The sequence below is a fragment of the Rhinolophus sinicus genome, linkage group LG10, assembly GCF_036562045.2.
Source record: "Rhinolophus sinicus isolate RSC01 linkage group LG10, ASM3656204v1, whole genome shotgun sequence".
Taxonomy (NCBI): domain Eukaryota; kingdom Metazoa; phylum Chordata; class Mammalia; order Chiroptera; family Rhinolophidae; genus Rhinolophus; species Rhinolophus sinicus.
In genome coordinates, this window is record NC_133759.1 from 70581938 (window position 1) to 70599609 (window position 17672).

At 41.5% G+C, this 17672-nt stretch overlaps 2 protein-coding genes across 2 annotated transcripts in view; both read left to right on the forward strand.

Moving 5' to 3' along the window:
* LOC109439887 (butyrophilin-like protein 3) overlaps window positions 1-13271 on the forward strand; it is a 40316-nt gene extending 27045 nt beyond the window's left edge. Inside the window, exons 4-8 of the mRNA XM_074312733.1 lie at window positions 10306-10419; window positions 11125-11145; window positions 11669-11695; window positions 11986-12012; window positions 12616-13271. Of these exons, the coding sequence (XP_074168834.1) occupies window positions 10306-10419; window positions 11125-11145; window positions 11669-11695; window positions 11986-12012; window positions 12616-13271 (845 nt within the window). The remainder of the gene's footprint in view (window positions 1-10305; window positions 10420-11124; window positions 11146-11668; window positions 11696-11985; window positions 12013-12615) is intronic.
* Window positions 1-17672, forward strand: part of LOC141567351 (butyrophilin-like protein 9) — a 365947-nt gene that overhangs the window by 124984 nt on the left and 223291 nt on the right. The window lies entirely within an intron of this gene.

Here is a 17672-nt window from a genome sequence, read left to right on the forward strand (position 1 = left end):
CAGGGTAATGTTGGCCTCATAGAATGAGTTAGGAAGTATTGCAAAATATTAAAGTATTCTTCAATTTTTTGGATGATTTTAAAGAGGAAGGGTGTTAGATCTTTGAATGTTTGGTAGAATTCATTTGTGAAGCCACTGGTCCTGGACTTTCACTTTTGAGAAAGTTTTGGATGACTGATTCAATTTTGTAACTCTTGGTCTGTCTATTTACATTTTCCAGTTCTTCGTGATTCAGTCTAAAAAGGCTACACATTTCTAAGAATTTTTCCATTTCTTCTAGGTGATTGAATTTTGTGACGTATAGTCCTTCATAGTATTCTGTATGATTCTTTGTATTTCTGTGGTATGTGTAGTAACTTCTCCTCTTTCATTTCTGAATTATTTTATTCATATTTGTGTCTTTTATATTTCTAACTTAGTAAGTCTAGCCAAGAGTTTGTCAATTTTATTAATCTAGTCAAAAAACCAGGTCTTTCTTGCATTATTTTTTTATGTTGTCTTTTTGTTCTCTTTTTCATTTCTATTTCTAATTTTTTTGCTCTTTTTTTTTTTCTGCTTTCTGAGTTTTTTTTGTTTTCTTCTTTTTCTAGTTCTTTAAGGTGTAATGTTAGGTTTTTTATTTGGGGTTTTTCTTGTTTCTTGAGATAGGCCTGTAATGATATAAATTTCCTTCTTATTACTGCTTTTGCTGCATTCCAAAAATTTTGGTAGAAAGTATTTTCATTGTGATTTGTTTCTATGTACCTTTTCATCTCTCCTTTTATTTCTTCTTTGTCCCAGTTGTTCTTTAATAGCACATTGTTTAATTTTCACATATTTGCGGTTTTCCCTGATTTCTTTTCACAGTTGATATCCAATTTCAAAGCCTTGCAATCAGAGAATATGCTTGCATGATTTCAATCTTCTTAAATTTGCTGAGGCTAGATTTATGTCTAAATAAATGGTCTATCCTTGAGAATTTTCCATGTACATTAAAAAAAATAGTCTGGATAAGAATGGCAGTGGCAGCGGGGCGCACTTTTTGAGTTCTCCTCTGGATCTTATCAGAAACAGGACATTTATAACCCATCAAAGGACTCTCTGCTCATTACGCAGAACAGCTAAGAGACTCATGCAAGGATTACTTGCAGGGCCCAGCTTAAGAGGCACAAGATTCAACATACCCAGAGGCCAACTGAAGACCAAACCAGAGTACTACCGGGTTTGACTTAAAAGTGACACACCCAGAGGGAATTCTCTATAGGCACAAGAGCCCATAGAGGCCAACCCACATTTGAGCCGTCAACCCTCACGCAGCAGAACACCCTGCGGTGGGCAGAGCCAAGTCTCACAACTAGTCAGCCTAAGAGTTAACCCCACCTACTCACAAGAGAAAAGCAATTAAAGATCTTCTTTAACAGGACAATATACACAACACAAGAGTCACCTTTGGAGCACACGCAGAGGAGAAGAATGAAGTAGTGCAAGTCAAATATAAAGGACATATACTACATAAGATAACCCAGCAAGAACTAAGAACTCTAAGGGATCTACCTAACACATCAAAACAAACACAGAGAGTCAGCCAGAATGGGGAAACAAAGAAACATGTCCCGAATAAAAGAACAGAAGGAACCTCCAGAAATGGAACCAAATGAAACAGAGGTAACCAACCTATCAGAGACAGAGTACAGAACACTGATGATAAGAATGTTTAAGGAGCTTAGAGACGACATCAAGAAGGACGTAGAAATCATAACAAACAACCAGTTAGAAGTAAAGAACACAATTACTGAAATAAAGAACTCACTTGAAGGAATTAACAGCATGTTAGATGAAGCAGAGGATCGAATCAGCAACTTAGAAGACAAGTTAGCAGAGATCACCGAAACAAAACAACACAAAGAAAAAAGAATAAAAAACAATGAAGATGGTTTAAGAGACCTATGGGATAACATCAAGCACAATAACATGTGCATCATAGGAATACCACAAAGTGAAGAGAGGAAGCAAGGGATTGAGAACATATTTGAAGTAACAGTATCCGAAAACTTCCCTAACCTGATGAAGGAAACCAACATACAAGCCCAGGAAGAGCAGAGAATTCCAACCAGGATAAACCCAAACAGGTCCACACCAAGACACATTGTAGTTAAAATGGCAAAGGTTAAAGACAAAGAGAGAATCCTAAAAGCAGAAAGAGAAAGACAGATGGTTACATACAAGGGAACTCCCATAAGACTATCAAATGACTTTTCTGCAGAAACATTGAAGGCCAGGAGGGAGTGGCAGGAGATACTCAAAGTGATGGAAAACAAAGGCCTACAACCTAGATTGCTTTATCCAGCAAGGCTATCATTTAAAGTTGACAGAGAGATAAAGAGCTCCCCAGAAAAGAATAAGCTAAAGGAATGTATTACCACCAAGCCAGCATTGCAAGCAACACTAAAAGGACTTCTGTAAATAGAAGAAAGATGAAAACAATCTAACTACAAATTTAAAAATGGCAATAACTATGTACCTATCAATAATCACTTTAAATGTAAATGGATTAAATGCTCCAATCAAGAGACATAGGGTGGCTGAGTGGATAAGAAAGCAAGACCCTTGTATATGCTGTATACAAGAGACTCACCTCAGATCAAAAGACACACACAGGCTGAAAGTGAAGGGTTGGAGTAAGATATTTCATGCAAATGGAAATGAGAAAAAAGCTGGAGTTGCAATACTTATTTCTGACAAAATAGACTTTAAAATTAAGAAAATATTAAAAGACAAAGACGGGCAATATATAATAATAAAGGGATCGATCTGACAAGAGGACATAACCTTAGTAAACATCTATGCACTCAACATAGGAGCACTTAAATATATAAAACAGATATTGACTGACATAAAGACAGAGATCAACAGTAACACTATCATAGTAGGGGACTTCAACACACCTCTGACAACAAGGGACAGGTCTTCCAGACAGAAAATCAATATGGAAACAACAGCCTTAAATGATACATTGGACCACTTGGATTTAATCAATATTTTCAGAGCATTTCACCCCAATGCTGCAGAATACACGTTCTTCTCAAGCACACATGGAACATTTTCCAAGATAGACCATATGTTAGGCCACAAAACAAGTCTTGATAAATTTAAGAAAATTGAAATCCTACCAATTGTCTTCTCTGACCACAGTGCTATGAAATTAGAAATGAACTACAGGAAAAAAACTGGAAGACACATGAATTCATGGAGGCTGAATAACATGTTACTAAATAATGAATGGGTCAAGCAGGAGATCATGGAAGAAATCAAAAGATATCTCGAGACAACGAAAATGAATACACAACGACCCAAAATCTATGGGATGCCACGAAAGCAGTCCTAAGAGGGAAATTCATAGCATTGCAGGCCTACCTAAAGAAACAAGAAACATCGCTAATCAACAGTTTATCTTCACACTTAAGGGATCTGGGAAAAGAACAACAAAATAAGCCCAACGGGAGTACAAGGAAGGAGACAATAAAGATCAGAGCGGAAATAAATGAAATAGAAACCAGAAAAACAATACAAAAGATCAATGAATCCAAGAGTTGATTCTTAGAGAAGATAAACAAAATTGACAAACCTTTAGCCAGACTCATTAAAAAAAAGAGACAGAGGACCCAAATTAATAAAATCAGAAATGAAAGAGGAGAAGTGACAACAGACACTGCAGAAATGCAAAAAATTTTAAGAAATTACTATGAGCAACTATATGCCAACAAATTTGACAATCTGGAAGAAATGGACAATTTTCTAGAGGTGTACAACCTTCTAAGGTTAACTCAAGAAGAAACAGAAAACCTGAATAGACTGATTACCACCAGGGAAATTGAATCAGTAATCAACAATCTCCCAACAAACAAAAGCCTTGGACCAGATGCCTTTAGATGAATTTTACAAAATGTTCAAAAAAGAATTATCACCTATTCTCCTCAAGTTCTTCCAAGAAATCCAGAAGGAGGGAAGACTCCCAAACATTTTTTACAAAGCCACTATCACCCTGATCCCAAAATCAGACAAAGGCACCACAAAAAGAAAACTACAGGCCGATATCTCTAATGAACATAGATGCAAAAATCCTCAACAAAATATTAGCGAACAGAATTCAGCAATACATTAAAAAGATCATACACCATGATCAAGTGGGATTCATCCCTGGTATGCAAGAGTGGTTCAACATCTGCAAATAAATTAATGTGATACACCACATTAACAAAATGAAAAATAAAAATCACATGATCATATCAATAGATGCAGAAAAAGCATTTGATAAAATCCAGCAGCCATTTATGATAAAAACCCTTAAGAAAGTGGGAATAGAGGGACCATATCTCAACATAATAAAGGCCATATATGATAAACCCACAGCTAACATCATACTCAATGGGGAAAAGCTAAAACCATTCCCCTTAAGATCAGGAACAAGGCAAGGTTGCCCACTATCTCCACTTCTATTCAACATAGTGCTGGAAGTTCTAGCCACAGCAATCAGACAAGAAAGGAAATAAAAGGCATCCAAATCGGTAAGGAGGAAGTAAAATTGTCATTATATGCAGATGACATGATACTATATATAGAGAACCCTAAAGACTCCACCAAGAAACTATTAGAGCTGATAGATGAATTTAGTAAAGTAGCAGGATACAAAATTAATATTCAGAAATCAGTTGCATTTGTATATACCAATAATAAAACATCAGAAGGAGAAATTAAAAACAATCCCATTTACAATTGCTCCAAAGACTATAAAATACCTGGGAACAAATTTAACAAAAGAAGTAAAAGATCTGTACTCAGAAAATTATAAGACACTGAAGAAAGAAATGAAAGAAGATACAAACAGATGGAAGTACATACCATGTTCATGGATAGGAAGAATTAATATAGTTAAATATCCATACTGTCTAAGGCAATGTACATATTCAATGCAATTCCTATCAAACTACCAATTACGCTTTTCACAGAAATAGAGTATATAATCCTAAAATTTATATGGGACCATAAAAGACCCCGGATATCCTCAGCAATCTTGAGAAATAAGAACAAAGTGGGCGGTATAACAATACCTGACATCAAATTATACTACAAGGCTACAGTAATCAAAACAGCATGGTACTGGCATAAAAACAGACACATAGATCAATGGAAGAGAATAGAGAGTCCAGAAATAAATCTATGCCTATGTGGCCATTTAATCTATGACAATGGAAGCAAGAATGTACGGTGGGGTAAAGACAGTCTATTCAATAAATGGTGCTGGGAAAGCTGGAGAGACACATGCAAAAAATTGAAGCTGGACCACCTCCTTACACCATATACAAAAATAAATTCAAAATGGCTTAAAGACTTAAATGTAAGATCTGAAACCATAAAATTCCTAGAAGGAAATATAGGAAGAAACTTCACCAACATTACCCAGAGTATGATTTTTACTGATATATCCACTCGCATGAGGGAAGTAAGAGAAAAAATAAACATGTGGGATTACATCAAACTAAAAAGGTTTTCACAGCAAAGGAAACCATCAATAAAACAAAAAGGAATCCTGCTAAATGGGAAAAGATATTTGCCAATGATATATCTGACAAGGGGTTAATATAACAAATTTATTAAAAACTCACTCAAGTCAACTCCAAAAAAGCAAACAACTGAATTAAAAAATGGGCAGAGAACATGAAGAGACATTTTTCTAAAAAGGACATACAGATGGCAAACAGACATATGAAGAAATGCTCAACCTCACTAATCATTGGAGAAATGCAAATAAAACCCTAATGAGATACAACCTCATCCCCATCAAAATGGTTATCATCAATAAATCAACAAACAACAAGTGCTGGCGAGGATGTGGAGAAAAGGAAATGCTTGTGCACTGTTAGTGGGAATGCAGATTGGTACAGCCACTAAGGAAAACAGTATGGAGGTATCTGAAATGGAGCTACCTTATCTGAAGATGGAACTACTTTATGATCCAGCAATCCCACTCCTAGGTATCTATCTGGAGAAATCCAAAACTCCAATTCAAAAATCTTTGTGCACTCCTATGTTTATTGCAGCACTATACACAATAGCCAAGACATGGAAACAACCGAAATGCCCATCAGTAGATGACTGGATTAAGAAATTGTGATACATTTATACAATGGAGTATTACACAGCCATAAAGAAGAAAGAAATCTTACCATTTGCAACAACATGGATGGACCTAGAGAATATTATGTTAAGTGAAATAAGTCAGACAGAGAAAGACAAATACCATATGATCTCACTTATATGTGGAATCTAAAGAAAAGAATAAGTGAATGAACTAATCAGAAACAGTTTTGGAGACAGAGGAAAAACTGAGGGTTGCTAGATTTGCGGGGGTGGGGAAGATAAGGGGGAAGGTGAGGGGTTTAGAAAATAGTCGGTAACCACAAGATGGCCACAGGGTTTTGAAAATTAATTTGGGGAACATAATCAATAATGTAAAGATTTTGTAGGGTATCCGATGGACACTTGTCCCATTTGGGAGACCACCTCAGGGATGATGTAGATGCCTGATCTCTGCACTATACACCTGAAGCTGAACAATAATGAATGCCAACTATAATTATATATATATATATATATATATATATATATATATATATATATATATATATATATATATATTTACAGGAAGCGGAGTACAGCATTAGGAATAGAGACAGTGGAAATGTAATGGCTCTGTGCGATGTCAGAGGGATAGTGGATGGGGGGAGGGGGGTTCACACAGTGTGAGGGATATAAATGATAAATGTCTAAGTATTGCTTTGTCTTGTGCACCTGAAACTAATAAAATTAATAATAATAATAATGATAATAATAATAGTCTGGTATTCTAAGATGAAGTGCTCTATAAATTTCAATTATGTCCATTTGGTCTAATGTGTCACTTAAGGCTGATATTTCCTTCTTGATTTTATGTTTGGATAATCTATCCATAGCTGTCAATGATGTATTTAGATCCCCTACTATAATTTCTTTTGGTCAATTTCTCCCTTTAATTTTGTTAGTAGTTGCTTTGTATATTTTGGTGCTCCCTGATTGGGGGCATATATATTGAAAAGTGTTATGTCTTCTTGTTGTATTGTTCCCTTTATCATTATGAAATGTCCGTCTTTGTCTCGTTACCCTTTTTACCCTGAAGTCTGTTTCATCTGTTGTAACTATGCATACACCCACTTTTGTCTGGATACCATTTGCTTGGACTATCTATTTCCACCCTTGCACTTTGAGTCTATATTTCTCCTTGTAACTAAGATGTGTCTCTTGGAGACAGCATATTGTTGGGTTTTGTTTTTTGATACAATCTGCTGCTCTTCCTTTTTATTGGTGAGTTCAATTCATTTACATTTAGGGTGATTATTGATATATGAGGATTTCCTATAGCTATTCTATCTTTTTTTTCTGGTATCTCGGTGTCTCCTTTGCTTCTTTGTCTTTTTGCTACTATCTGTTATTTTAGTGTGGTGGTATTCTATAATTTTTCTCTCTGTTTTTTTCTTTTTTTTATGTGATATATCTCAGTTCTAGATTTTTTTTTGATTGGTTATCATTAAGTTTATGTAAAAGAAAGTTTCATATATACAGTAGCCCTTTTTCTTCAGCATGTTTCTTACCTCTATTCCCCTTTGCAGATTCAGACCTTTAGTCTCTCCTCTTTTATGATGTTGTCACAAGTTATCCCTACTGATGCTGTGAGTTGATTTCTGAGTTGCAGTAGGAAGTTGTCTTTTTCTTCTTTTCCTGTTTAAAAATGCTTTTATTTTCTTTACCCTTTACGTTACGTTTAAGTGTATAGTGCCTTATTTTGTGTAGGGGTTGCCATTTCCTGTTTCTGTCTTTCTGTTAGTAATCATGCTCATGGTTTTGTATTCTGGTTTTTCTGTTTGAGGTAGGATAGCCTCCTTCAGTATTTCCTGTAATGCAGGCTGTACATTAGAAAATTCCCTCAGCTTCTGTATGTTTGGAAAGGGCTTTATTCTTCCTTCATATCTAAAGGGTATCTTTACTGGACATATTATTCTTGTCTCATAATTTCTCTCTTTCAATGGTTTGAATATTTGATTCCACTCCCTCCTGGTTTGTAGAGGTTTTGCTGAAAAATCTGATGATAATCTCATAGGCTTTACCTTATACGTTATTGCTTTGTTTTCCACCTACCTTGAAAATTCTTTCTTTGTCATTAATTTTTGACAGCTTCAACATAATATGCCTTGGAGAAGACCTGTTCACACTGAGGTAATTAGGTGTTCTGTTTGCTTCTTGGATTTGAGGATCCAGTTCTTTACACAGATTTGGGAAGTTCTCGTTGACTATTTGTTTGAATATACTGTCTGTTCCCTTCTCCCTCTCTTCTTCTTCTGGTATATCTATTATTCTTATGTTGCTCTTCCTGATGGAATAAGAAGGTTCTTGTAGAGTTCTTTTATTTCTTTCAACTCTCAAGTCTCTCTCTTCTTCCACCTGTGTCATTTCCAGATATCTTCAATATCACCGATTCTTTCCTCCACTGGTCTGCTATATTACCTAAGCTGGCTATTTCATTCTTCATTTCTTTTATTGAGTTCTTCATCTCCTGAATTTCAATTTGGTTCTCTTTTAAAATTTCAATTTCTTTGGTAAAATATTCATTTTGTTCATTTATTGTGTTTCTGAGTTCGTTAAACTGCATTTCTGTGTTTTCTTGCATCTGGTTGATTTTTTCAGAACTGCAATCTTGAATTTTCTGTCATTTAAGTCACATATTTCCATGTCTCTAAGCTCATTTTCCAGATATTTTTCATTTTCTTTCTGAGCTGCCTTGTTACCTTGGTTATTCATGGCAATTAATGAATTATTATTCCTCTTCCTGGGCATCTACAGGAGTGGGTTCTGTAGTAGGCTGATATGAAGAGGTCTTTTTTTTCTTTCCAGTAGGCATTGCTGGAATGTTTTGTTTTCTCTCCCACTGCAGCCTTTTATTTTATCTCATGCTGTATCATTTTATTTTCCTTTGCACTGTTCTGGCTTCTCATGTGATGAGGAGTTTCCTGGAAGGTGGGCTTCTCCTCTGTGAGCAGGTTGCCTGGTTCTCAGGGCACAAATCCCATGGTAGGATGTGGTGGGTGATAGAGTTCTAAGCTTCTGAATCCCCAGTGCTGCCGCTGCAGCTTGATGCAGAGCCTGAGTGTCCCAGCAGCTCTGGTGGCCCCCACAGGCTCTGCCCAGAAAGGTGCGGGTGGGGTGGGCTGCTAGAGGCATCTGATTTGTTTGTGGCTCTGAGCGATGGCAACTTCCTGCCCACAGCTGTCTCACCACTATGGTTCCTCCCCTATCACTGGAGTTAGTCACTCTGTATGTCTGCCTATGGGACTGTCTCTCCAGTTCTTAGGGCTATAGATATTCTGTTCTTTAATCTGACACTGCTACCATTTCTTCTGGAGCCTGCTTCTAACAAGGGAGTGGGGGGTGAGCTCTGGGAGGGTGTGGGGGAGTCAGCCAGGCTTCATGTCTTTGTTTTCTGTTTTATGCATGGTAGTGAGGGCTTAAACCACAGTTCTCACCCTTCTGTATTTGGTCTTTGCTCTGAGGTCACTGCCCCAAATGCTGGGTTCAGCCATGTTATATGCTCATTCCTCAGACAGGACTGTGGGCCAAGGGAGTGTGCATGCAGCCTGAAGTTTTCCCTCTCCTGAGACTGCAGTGAGCTCTGTGACCCAAGGCTCACATTTCTGCACTTCCCCCTTCCCTCCTCCCCCTCTCCACTGATTTGCCTACCTTTAGGTGATTAGATGCTTGGATCTCTCAGATGTGCTTGCTTAGGTTATCTTTTGTTGAATTATAGCTGTTCAATTTGTTGTAACTTCCAGGATAGATTTCAAGATGCACTCCTCTTGCCACCATTTTTGTGCTGTCTCTCTTAGTGTATTTTAATAAAGTTTTATATGTCTAATAAAATGTTCACAAACTCTTTTGAAGACATATAAAATAGAAGTGACATTGCATGCAATAGTGTGTGAAGGAAAGTCCATTCAAATAAATGATGCCATAATGGTTGTTATCTGTTTAGAAGAAAATATAATTGAACTTCTACCTCACTTTATATACAAAGATCTGAATGGAGCAAGAATTATGAAGAAGTACAACACTTTAAACATGTAGAAGAAATGATAGAAAAATACCTTTTCAATCTTGCGGTATGAGATAATCCCTTAAATGAGAATCAAACTGTTTTGACTGTTGAATGGTCACTGAGGGGTCTGTGGAATTGTTTTGCAGAGGCATTTTTCCAGCCTGTACCCTGGCGCCTGCTATCTATTTTACTGGGAGTATTCCTCTCTGTCCTGTGTGTTGGTGTCATTTGTCTGACAATTTCCCTCTGGAAATTAAAGGGTAAGTGAGAGAGAAGCAAGGGCCTGTGGCTTATTCATGCATCCAGCAAGGCTGAGATTGGGGATGCTCCCACACACCTCCCAGGTCTGTTATTCCAGCTCCAGGTTCCAGGGACCCATCACCTGGGCCAAAGGTGCCCCCACTCCAGGCTGGGGCTCCCTTAAAGAATGCCAGCCCCACCAGGCCCATCTTCTTCACAAAGGGCCCAGAATTAGGGGAAGAATGATTTCTCACTACCTTCAGGGCTGATATAAATTTCTAACATCACCAAGTCTCCAGTGTATTTGAAAAGACTTCATAACAAAAGAAATAGAAGTGAAGACAACAAGATAAAATAATATTCAGTTTCAAGAAGAGTTTTTACCCCAAGAACTAGTTTTTTCCTCCTTGGAGATGATACTGCCCCTTGAGAATGTGTGCTGTGATCCCACCTTCACTCCAGATTCTCTTCTGTCTCACCATCCCTTCTCCCTGATAAACTCCATCTCCACCACCATAGGACCCCATTGTCAGCCCCTCCCTTCAGCATGAATGATCCTGATCTCTTCTTTTACCGCAGATAAAGACACTCACTACGGGGGTGTGGGAGTAGGGTCACAAAAAGAGTTCTAAAAGAGCTCTCATTATGCTCAGCAATGAGTCAGGGCTGTGTTTGTACCTTACATAGTGCTGTGTCCACCATTGGATATTCTGTTTCTGTTTCAGGGAAAATCTGGGCAGAATTAGGTAAGTGTCTTTTCATGTTCTAAGCCTTCCCCACAGTTCTCCTAGGTCCCTCCTTTTCCACAGTTTGAGCCACCTGGGGGTTGTCTTAGCTCCAAACTGGACAGGAAGAATGGGCAGGCCAATGAGGGCAGCTCATTCAAACCCCCCAATCCATTGATGAATGAACTGACCCTCAGACTGTTAGGGGGATTAGGATGGGCATTGGATCCTGAAAGACCCTATAAATTGTCTGCACATTTTGCCTATTGGTGCATTCTGTGGGGAGAGGAACCATAGATTTCATCAGCTCTCTGAGGGTGTGGACCCAGAATGCAGAAGAGCCTGTAGGAGTCTCCCTCAACCGCCTGCCTGGTTTCTTAGTTTGAGATAAGAATTCCAGACTTATATCAGCACAAAATATTCTGCTTTTTGTGTCATGGAAAGACCAGGAAACTGGGTAAGAGTGTTGTGGAGCTTTCCTCTCAATTCTCCCCCTGGGCTGCTGTTCTGTGATTTCAGCCTCTTCTGTGTTTTTGGTTTTCAGACTGGAGAAGGAAGCATGGAGTGGCAGGTGAGAGAAGCTATTCTCTCCACCCCTATTATCTCTCCTGACTAGTCCCTAGTTTATGAATCTTGAGACACTGAGGCCATGGGTCTTGGCAGAGAGGAAGCTTGTAGTGGGGACCCTGAAACTGTCTGCAGATGCTGGGGAAGGTGCATTTGTAGAGAACCCCATGGCCTTCAGCAGATCTCTGGTGGACCCATGACACCCACAAAGGTTACCCGCCCTGGTCTCCTGTCTCCCTGCCTCCTGCTCTCCATGAGAGCACTCATCCTCCTGCTCTGTCTGCTTGTTTTCAGAACTGAGAAAAGTCCGGAAACACACAGGTACCAATGCCTGAGGGGGTGACAGTGGGACAGAACCACGGGTGGGCATGGGAGAGGGAGCCGACCAGAGACAAACAAGAGGAAACAGGAACAATGAGACACACTGGACCATAGATTATAAATCTGTGAGGTCTGGATCCTCCCCGGGGGGCAGCTGCCCCAGACTCATTTCTTGACCCAGGACTAGGAGGGGAGAGGACAGGGGGCAGGGTCAGCCAGGTTAGGGGGTCAGAGGCTAAGGTCCAGGGAATTGAGGACACTAGTGACTGGCCAAGGGGATGGACTGAGGGGAAGGATATGAAGTTGGGCAGGACTCAGAATGGCAGGGAGCAGATTAGAGGGGATAATCGAGGTCTCACAAAGTCAAACAGTGGACCCACATGGAGGTACTATGGTAGGGCTGAGGTGATATACAGTAGCTAGGACCTCACAGTTGGGCACGGAGATGAGGGAAGGGCGGGGAGCTGTGTCTGATGGAGCCTCTGGCCCTGGGACCTCACCTGATCCCACCCTGAGCCAGTCTGCAGTGAGAGGGGGTGACCTCTGCATCCAGCCCAGTTCCCTCCTCAGTAACTCATGCTCTCTCTCCCTGTGACACCCCAGTGGAGGTGACTCTGGACCCAGAGACGGCTCACCCCCAGCTCTACATTTCTGATCTGAAAACTGTGTGCTATAGGAATATTCACCAGGAGGTGACCTGCTCGAATAAGAGATTTGCAAGGAAGTGTGTGGTGGCTTCTCAGGGATTCCAGGCAGGAAAACATTACTGGGAGGTGGATGTGGGACACAATGAAATGTGGTGTGTGGGAGTGTGCCGGGACGATGTGGACAGGAAGGAGGCATATGTGACTCTGTCTCCTAACAATGGGTACTGGGTGTTTGGACTGGACAGAGAACATCAGTATCGCACATTCAAAACCCGTAGAATCATCCTCTCTCCAAGAACACCGCCTACACGAGTTGGGGTCTTTCTAGACTACGAGGGCGGGGCCATTTCCTTCTTCAATGTAAATGATCAGTCCCTCATTGACACCCTGACACATCAGTTTGAAGGGTTATTGAGGCCCTACATCCAGCATTATGTGAACGATGAGAAAAATGTGACTCCCATAGTGATCTGCCCAGTGTCCCCAGGATCAGAGAAAGAAGCACCTTCTGACACAGACAATCTGGAGCTGTCCCCACAGGTGACCACACCCTTTCTGTCCAGGGTGGTGCCCAGAGGGAATCACACCTCACACTCTCCCTCAGGACACTGAGCTTCCTCTCAGGCCCCAGAGCCCTGCAGCAGACAGCAGCATGGCTTCCAGATGAGGAGGGATGGCCCATCCTTGTGGGGCCAGGGGTCATGGCTGTCCTGAGGTGAGGAGGGAAGAAGGCTGATGGTGCATTTGGTTTGTACCAACTCTGCAGCCAAAGGACCTGTCGTGCAGGAGACCCTGCTTGCTGCGCCATTTGTTGTGCACGGCAGCCTGCGGGGTCTCTGCTCCCGCTCCCCACACAAGAACGCAGGATATGGTGAGGCCAAAAAGGAACACCCACAGAGCCATAGGTAGGGGAGTCATACCACTATGGTCTCACTGGAGGCCGGTCCCACTGGACGCGTGACCTGCCGTCCGCCTTTCCGCCAACTGACCGACGACTCTCCTCCACTCTCTCGACTCTGTTCCTCTCCTCTCTTCTGCTCTCCTCGGCTCTCCTCTTCCACTCTCCTCGGCTCTGCTCGGCTCTGCTCGGCTACTCGGCAATCCTCAGCAGTCCTCGGCTCTCCTCCGTAACCACAGCAGTTGTACCAGCAGCCAATCGGCTAACCAGCCACAGCCGATGGCCAACCAGCCACAGCCGACAGCCATCCACCACCCGAGCCAGCACTCCTCCACGTGAGGCCGAGAGCCTGTAAACTACTCTCTGGGGCTCTGTCCCCACAGAACCTTTGACAAGTAACAAGGTCTCAGGCTCCTCATCTGTAAAAGAGGGACAGGAATTCCCACCCCAGGGTCAAATGAAGACCAGAGACAGTGAATGTGAATCATGCTGCCTCTTGTTGGTGGTCTGGCATCAGCGGACGATGTGTTCTTCCTTCCCCACCTTTCATTTGCCCCCAACCCCAGTTCAAGGCTAGGTTGTTTCTCAGTCTAGTTGTGTAGGACACAGCTCCCTGGCCCATGCTGGTATTAGGAGTCTTGTGCTTCCCCCCTACCCCCCAGGCAGTTGGTCGCCAGTCATTGGTCGGCCACTCACAGCGGCTCTCGCCAGCTGCTGGCCACTCACGCTGGCTGTCGGCCACTCACAGCAGCACATAGTAGCCCACAGCAGCACACAGCAGCCCATGACAGCAAACTGCAGCTCACGCCAACCTCCGGCTGCTCACCGCAGCCCAGCTCCAGGGAGAGCTGCTGTTCACAATCTTAGCGGTAGATGGTGCAGCTCACTGTCCCATATGGGAATCGAACCAGCGGCCTTTGTCATTAGGCACACAGTACTCCAACCACCTGAGCCACTGCGCCAGCCCCTGATGTGTTCTTTATAGCATGCTTTTTTTCCCAGCCAAACTATATATCCCATGTTAATTCATTTCTCCACCCCAAATTACTCATGGAGTATTCATTGAGCTCTACTGTGTCTGAGCCAAAGAATTAAAGAGGAGGAAATGCAGTAGAATCTATTATATAAGTCCAGAATCACCCTGATACCAAAATTTGATGAGAATATTACAAGTTAGGAAAACAACAAAAAACAAAAAAATGTACAGATCCATATCCCTCTAAACAAAGATGCAAAATTTCTAAATATAGTTTTAGCAAATTGAATCTAACAATATATTCAAGGACAATACATCATTACCATGTGCAGTTTACCCCTGGATTGCAGGGTTGGCTTAATAACCAAACAACCAGAATAATTCACCACATTAGCAAACCAGATGATGTACACAACACTGTGGGTAGATTTTAAGGGCATTCTAGTAAGTGAGAAAAGTCAATCCCAAAAGGTTTCATACTGCATGATTCCATTTTTTATAGTATTCTCAAAATGACAAAATTATGGAGATGGAGAACAGAGGAGCCAAAGAGTAGTCACCAGGTTTCCGGAAAGGGTAGGCAGGGATGACTCTACTGGGGCAGCATGCGGGAATTCTTTTATGGTGATGGAACATATCTTGATTACGGTGATGGTGTGTGAATCTAAACATCTAAAACTACACATAAAATCACAGTGTGAAAATGGTTAAATATGAATTAGGCGTATAGTGTAGTAAATAGTACTATACCAATGTCAGTTTCCCAGTCTTGATATTGGTCGGTAGTTATGCAAGATGTCACCATTGGACAAGCTGGGTGAGGGGTACACAGGATTGCATACAATTTTTGCAACTTCTTATGAGTCTACCGTTATTTCAAAGTAAAAAGTTTAATGAGAAGTGATTGAGTTGGGCTACAGTGAATTATGTATGGCAATTGAAACAAGGAAATGTTAAACAGAATTTCAAAGATAACTCATTGTTAGGCCACATCAGAAAATGAAACAGAAGACTGAAAATTGCCTGTAGTTCTGAATATCAGAACGATTATCTTCAGCTCCTCTAAGCTGCAGGATGCCATCCACTGCATCATCTAAAGTAAATGAGGATTAAAATTATAAACAAGGAACTTTGTATGAATAAGTAAAATAGAGTTCATTTTAATGTCATGTGGAGTAGTTGAATTAGAAGCAATGAGTGCAAATATAATGAACATCACCCCCAAAAAACTTCCAACTACATGTTTTCATAACAAAGATGACCAAAACAAACCCAAGTGGCCGTAGACAGCACTGGAGGCCCCAGTGGCTGGTACCTGGGCCCAGGATGGCGTCAGGGTCCAACTATTGCAGACCTAGGCTACTGGAGGCTCTGGGGACCCTGTGTCCTGGGGCAGCTTCTGAGCTTCCCCACCTTAGGACAGCAGAGAGGAGCAGTGCTGAAGGGCCTGAGTCAGGAGTTAGACCCACCCAGTGTCCCTGGGAGAGAGGCATATCTCCTGAGGAGCCTCAAGGAGAGGAAGCAGAGTGGGTTGGGGAAGATGGACTGAGTCTGGGGGCCAGGGGGCACTTGGTGAGTGGCCTAGGTGATGTCTTGTTCCCTTTCTGTCCCTAAGGGAGTAAGAAGTACAAGTCCAAGAACTAGCAGAAATCAGTCTTAAGAAATGGGGGTGGGTAGGCTGGGTGGAGGGGTTGTTTTCTAGAAACAAAATGGTCAGCACAGAGGTCAATGAGGAAGGAGAGGGCAGAAACTTAGCTCCTGGAAGGCAACCAGGGAGGGGCCTGACTACACATCTGTACACATGCACGCATCCCCACATAGAGGGGTGTGTGTGTGTGTGTGTGTGTGTGTGTGTGTGAGACAGAGAAAGAGAATGAGTGATTCTGTGAGCTCCTGTATGGTTTAATCTCTCTTTGTATGGAAAAAAATAAAAAACAGCTGAGTTACTCACATAAAACCTGACTTCACATCTCAGATCTAAGATGTGAACTAAGGTCAGAACTAAGAAGCCCCTTTGCATTTAAAAAAAAACAACAACACATATTCTTGGGGCAGCCGGTTAGCTCAGTTGGTTAGAGCTCGGTTCTCTTAGCAACGAGATTGCCTGTTCCATTCCCACATGGGATGGTGCGCTGTGCCCCCCGCAACTAGATTGAAATCGGTGACTGAGCTGAACAGTGACCTCCACAACTAGACCTGGAAAACAACGACTTGACTTGGAGCTGATGGGTCCTAGAAAAACACACTGTTCCCCAATATTCCCCAATAAAAATTTTTAAAAATAAATAAAAATATAAAACGTATTCTTATCAAAGTAATGCAGGCTCATATTTAAAGAATGAAATTGGACAGAAAACATTATAGTAAAAAGCAACAGTCCTCGAATCTCCCACCCTTCTTCATTTCTTCCCTGTGTAATGTGAACCAAGTGAGAGCTCGGGCCCACCCGTGTGTCCTGAGTCAATGAGAATTGACATCAGGCTTTGCAGTGAAGAAAGACAGCTGGTGCCACCCAGGAGAACTGCAAGCTGCTGCTCAAAACCTAACTTCCCCATGGCTTACACGCCAGAGTTTTTATAGAGCGAAAATCACGTGTAAGGGTTTAGGGTGGTGGGCCTTTGTTGATTGCTCAGTGATTAGGTAAGCAGTTAATTTTCATCTTCTGCTCAGTTATTTCAATCCTGCACTTCTGGCTTCAGCAAGATTGAAATTGCGGTGGGGTGGTCCTACCACTTTACAACTCAGGAGCTGCAAACATCATAACAATGTGTCAGTATCATCACCTTGGTGTGTGAAAGCAGAAGCTACTTATCTTGTGACCATTACTCCTTCAACACTTACTGTTTTGAGCTTCACTAGTCACATTTTTCTATTATCCCAAGCAGGGTGTACTTTTAAACATTTTTCCTGGAACTTGCTTTACTCGTACAGGCAAGACTCTAGGACATAACTAACATTATTTCTTCATCTTTGATTTTAAGCTCTGTGATAACCAAAGCAATTGAAACATTTAATTAAAGCTGTCGTGCGGGGAAGCCTGCGGGGTCTCTGCTCCCGCTCCCCATACAAGAACGCAGGATATGGTGAGGCCAAAAAGGAACTCCCACGGAGCCATAGGTAGGGGAGTCATACCACTACG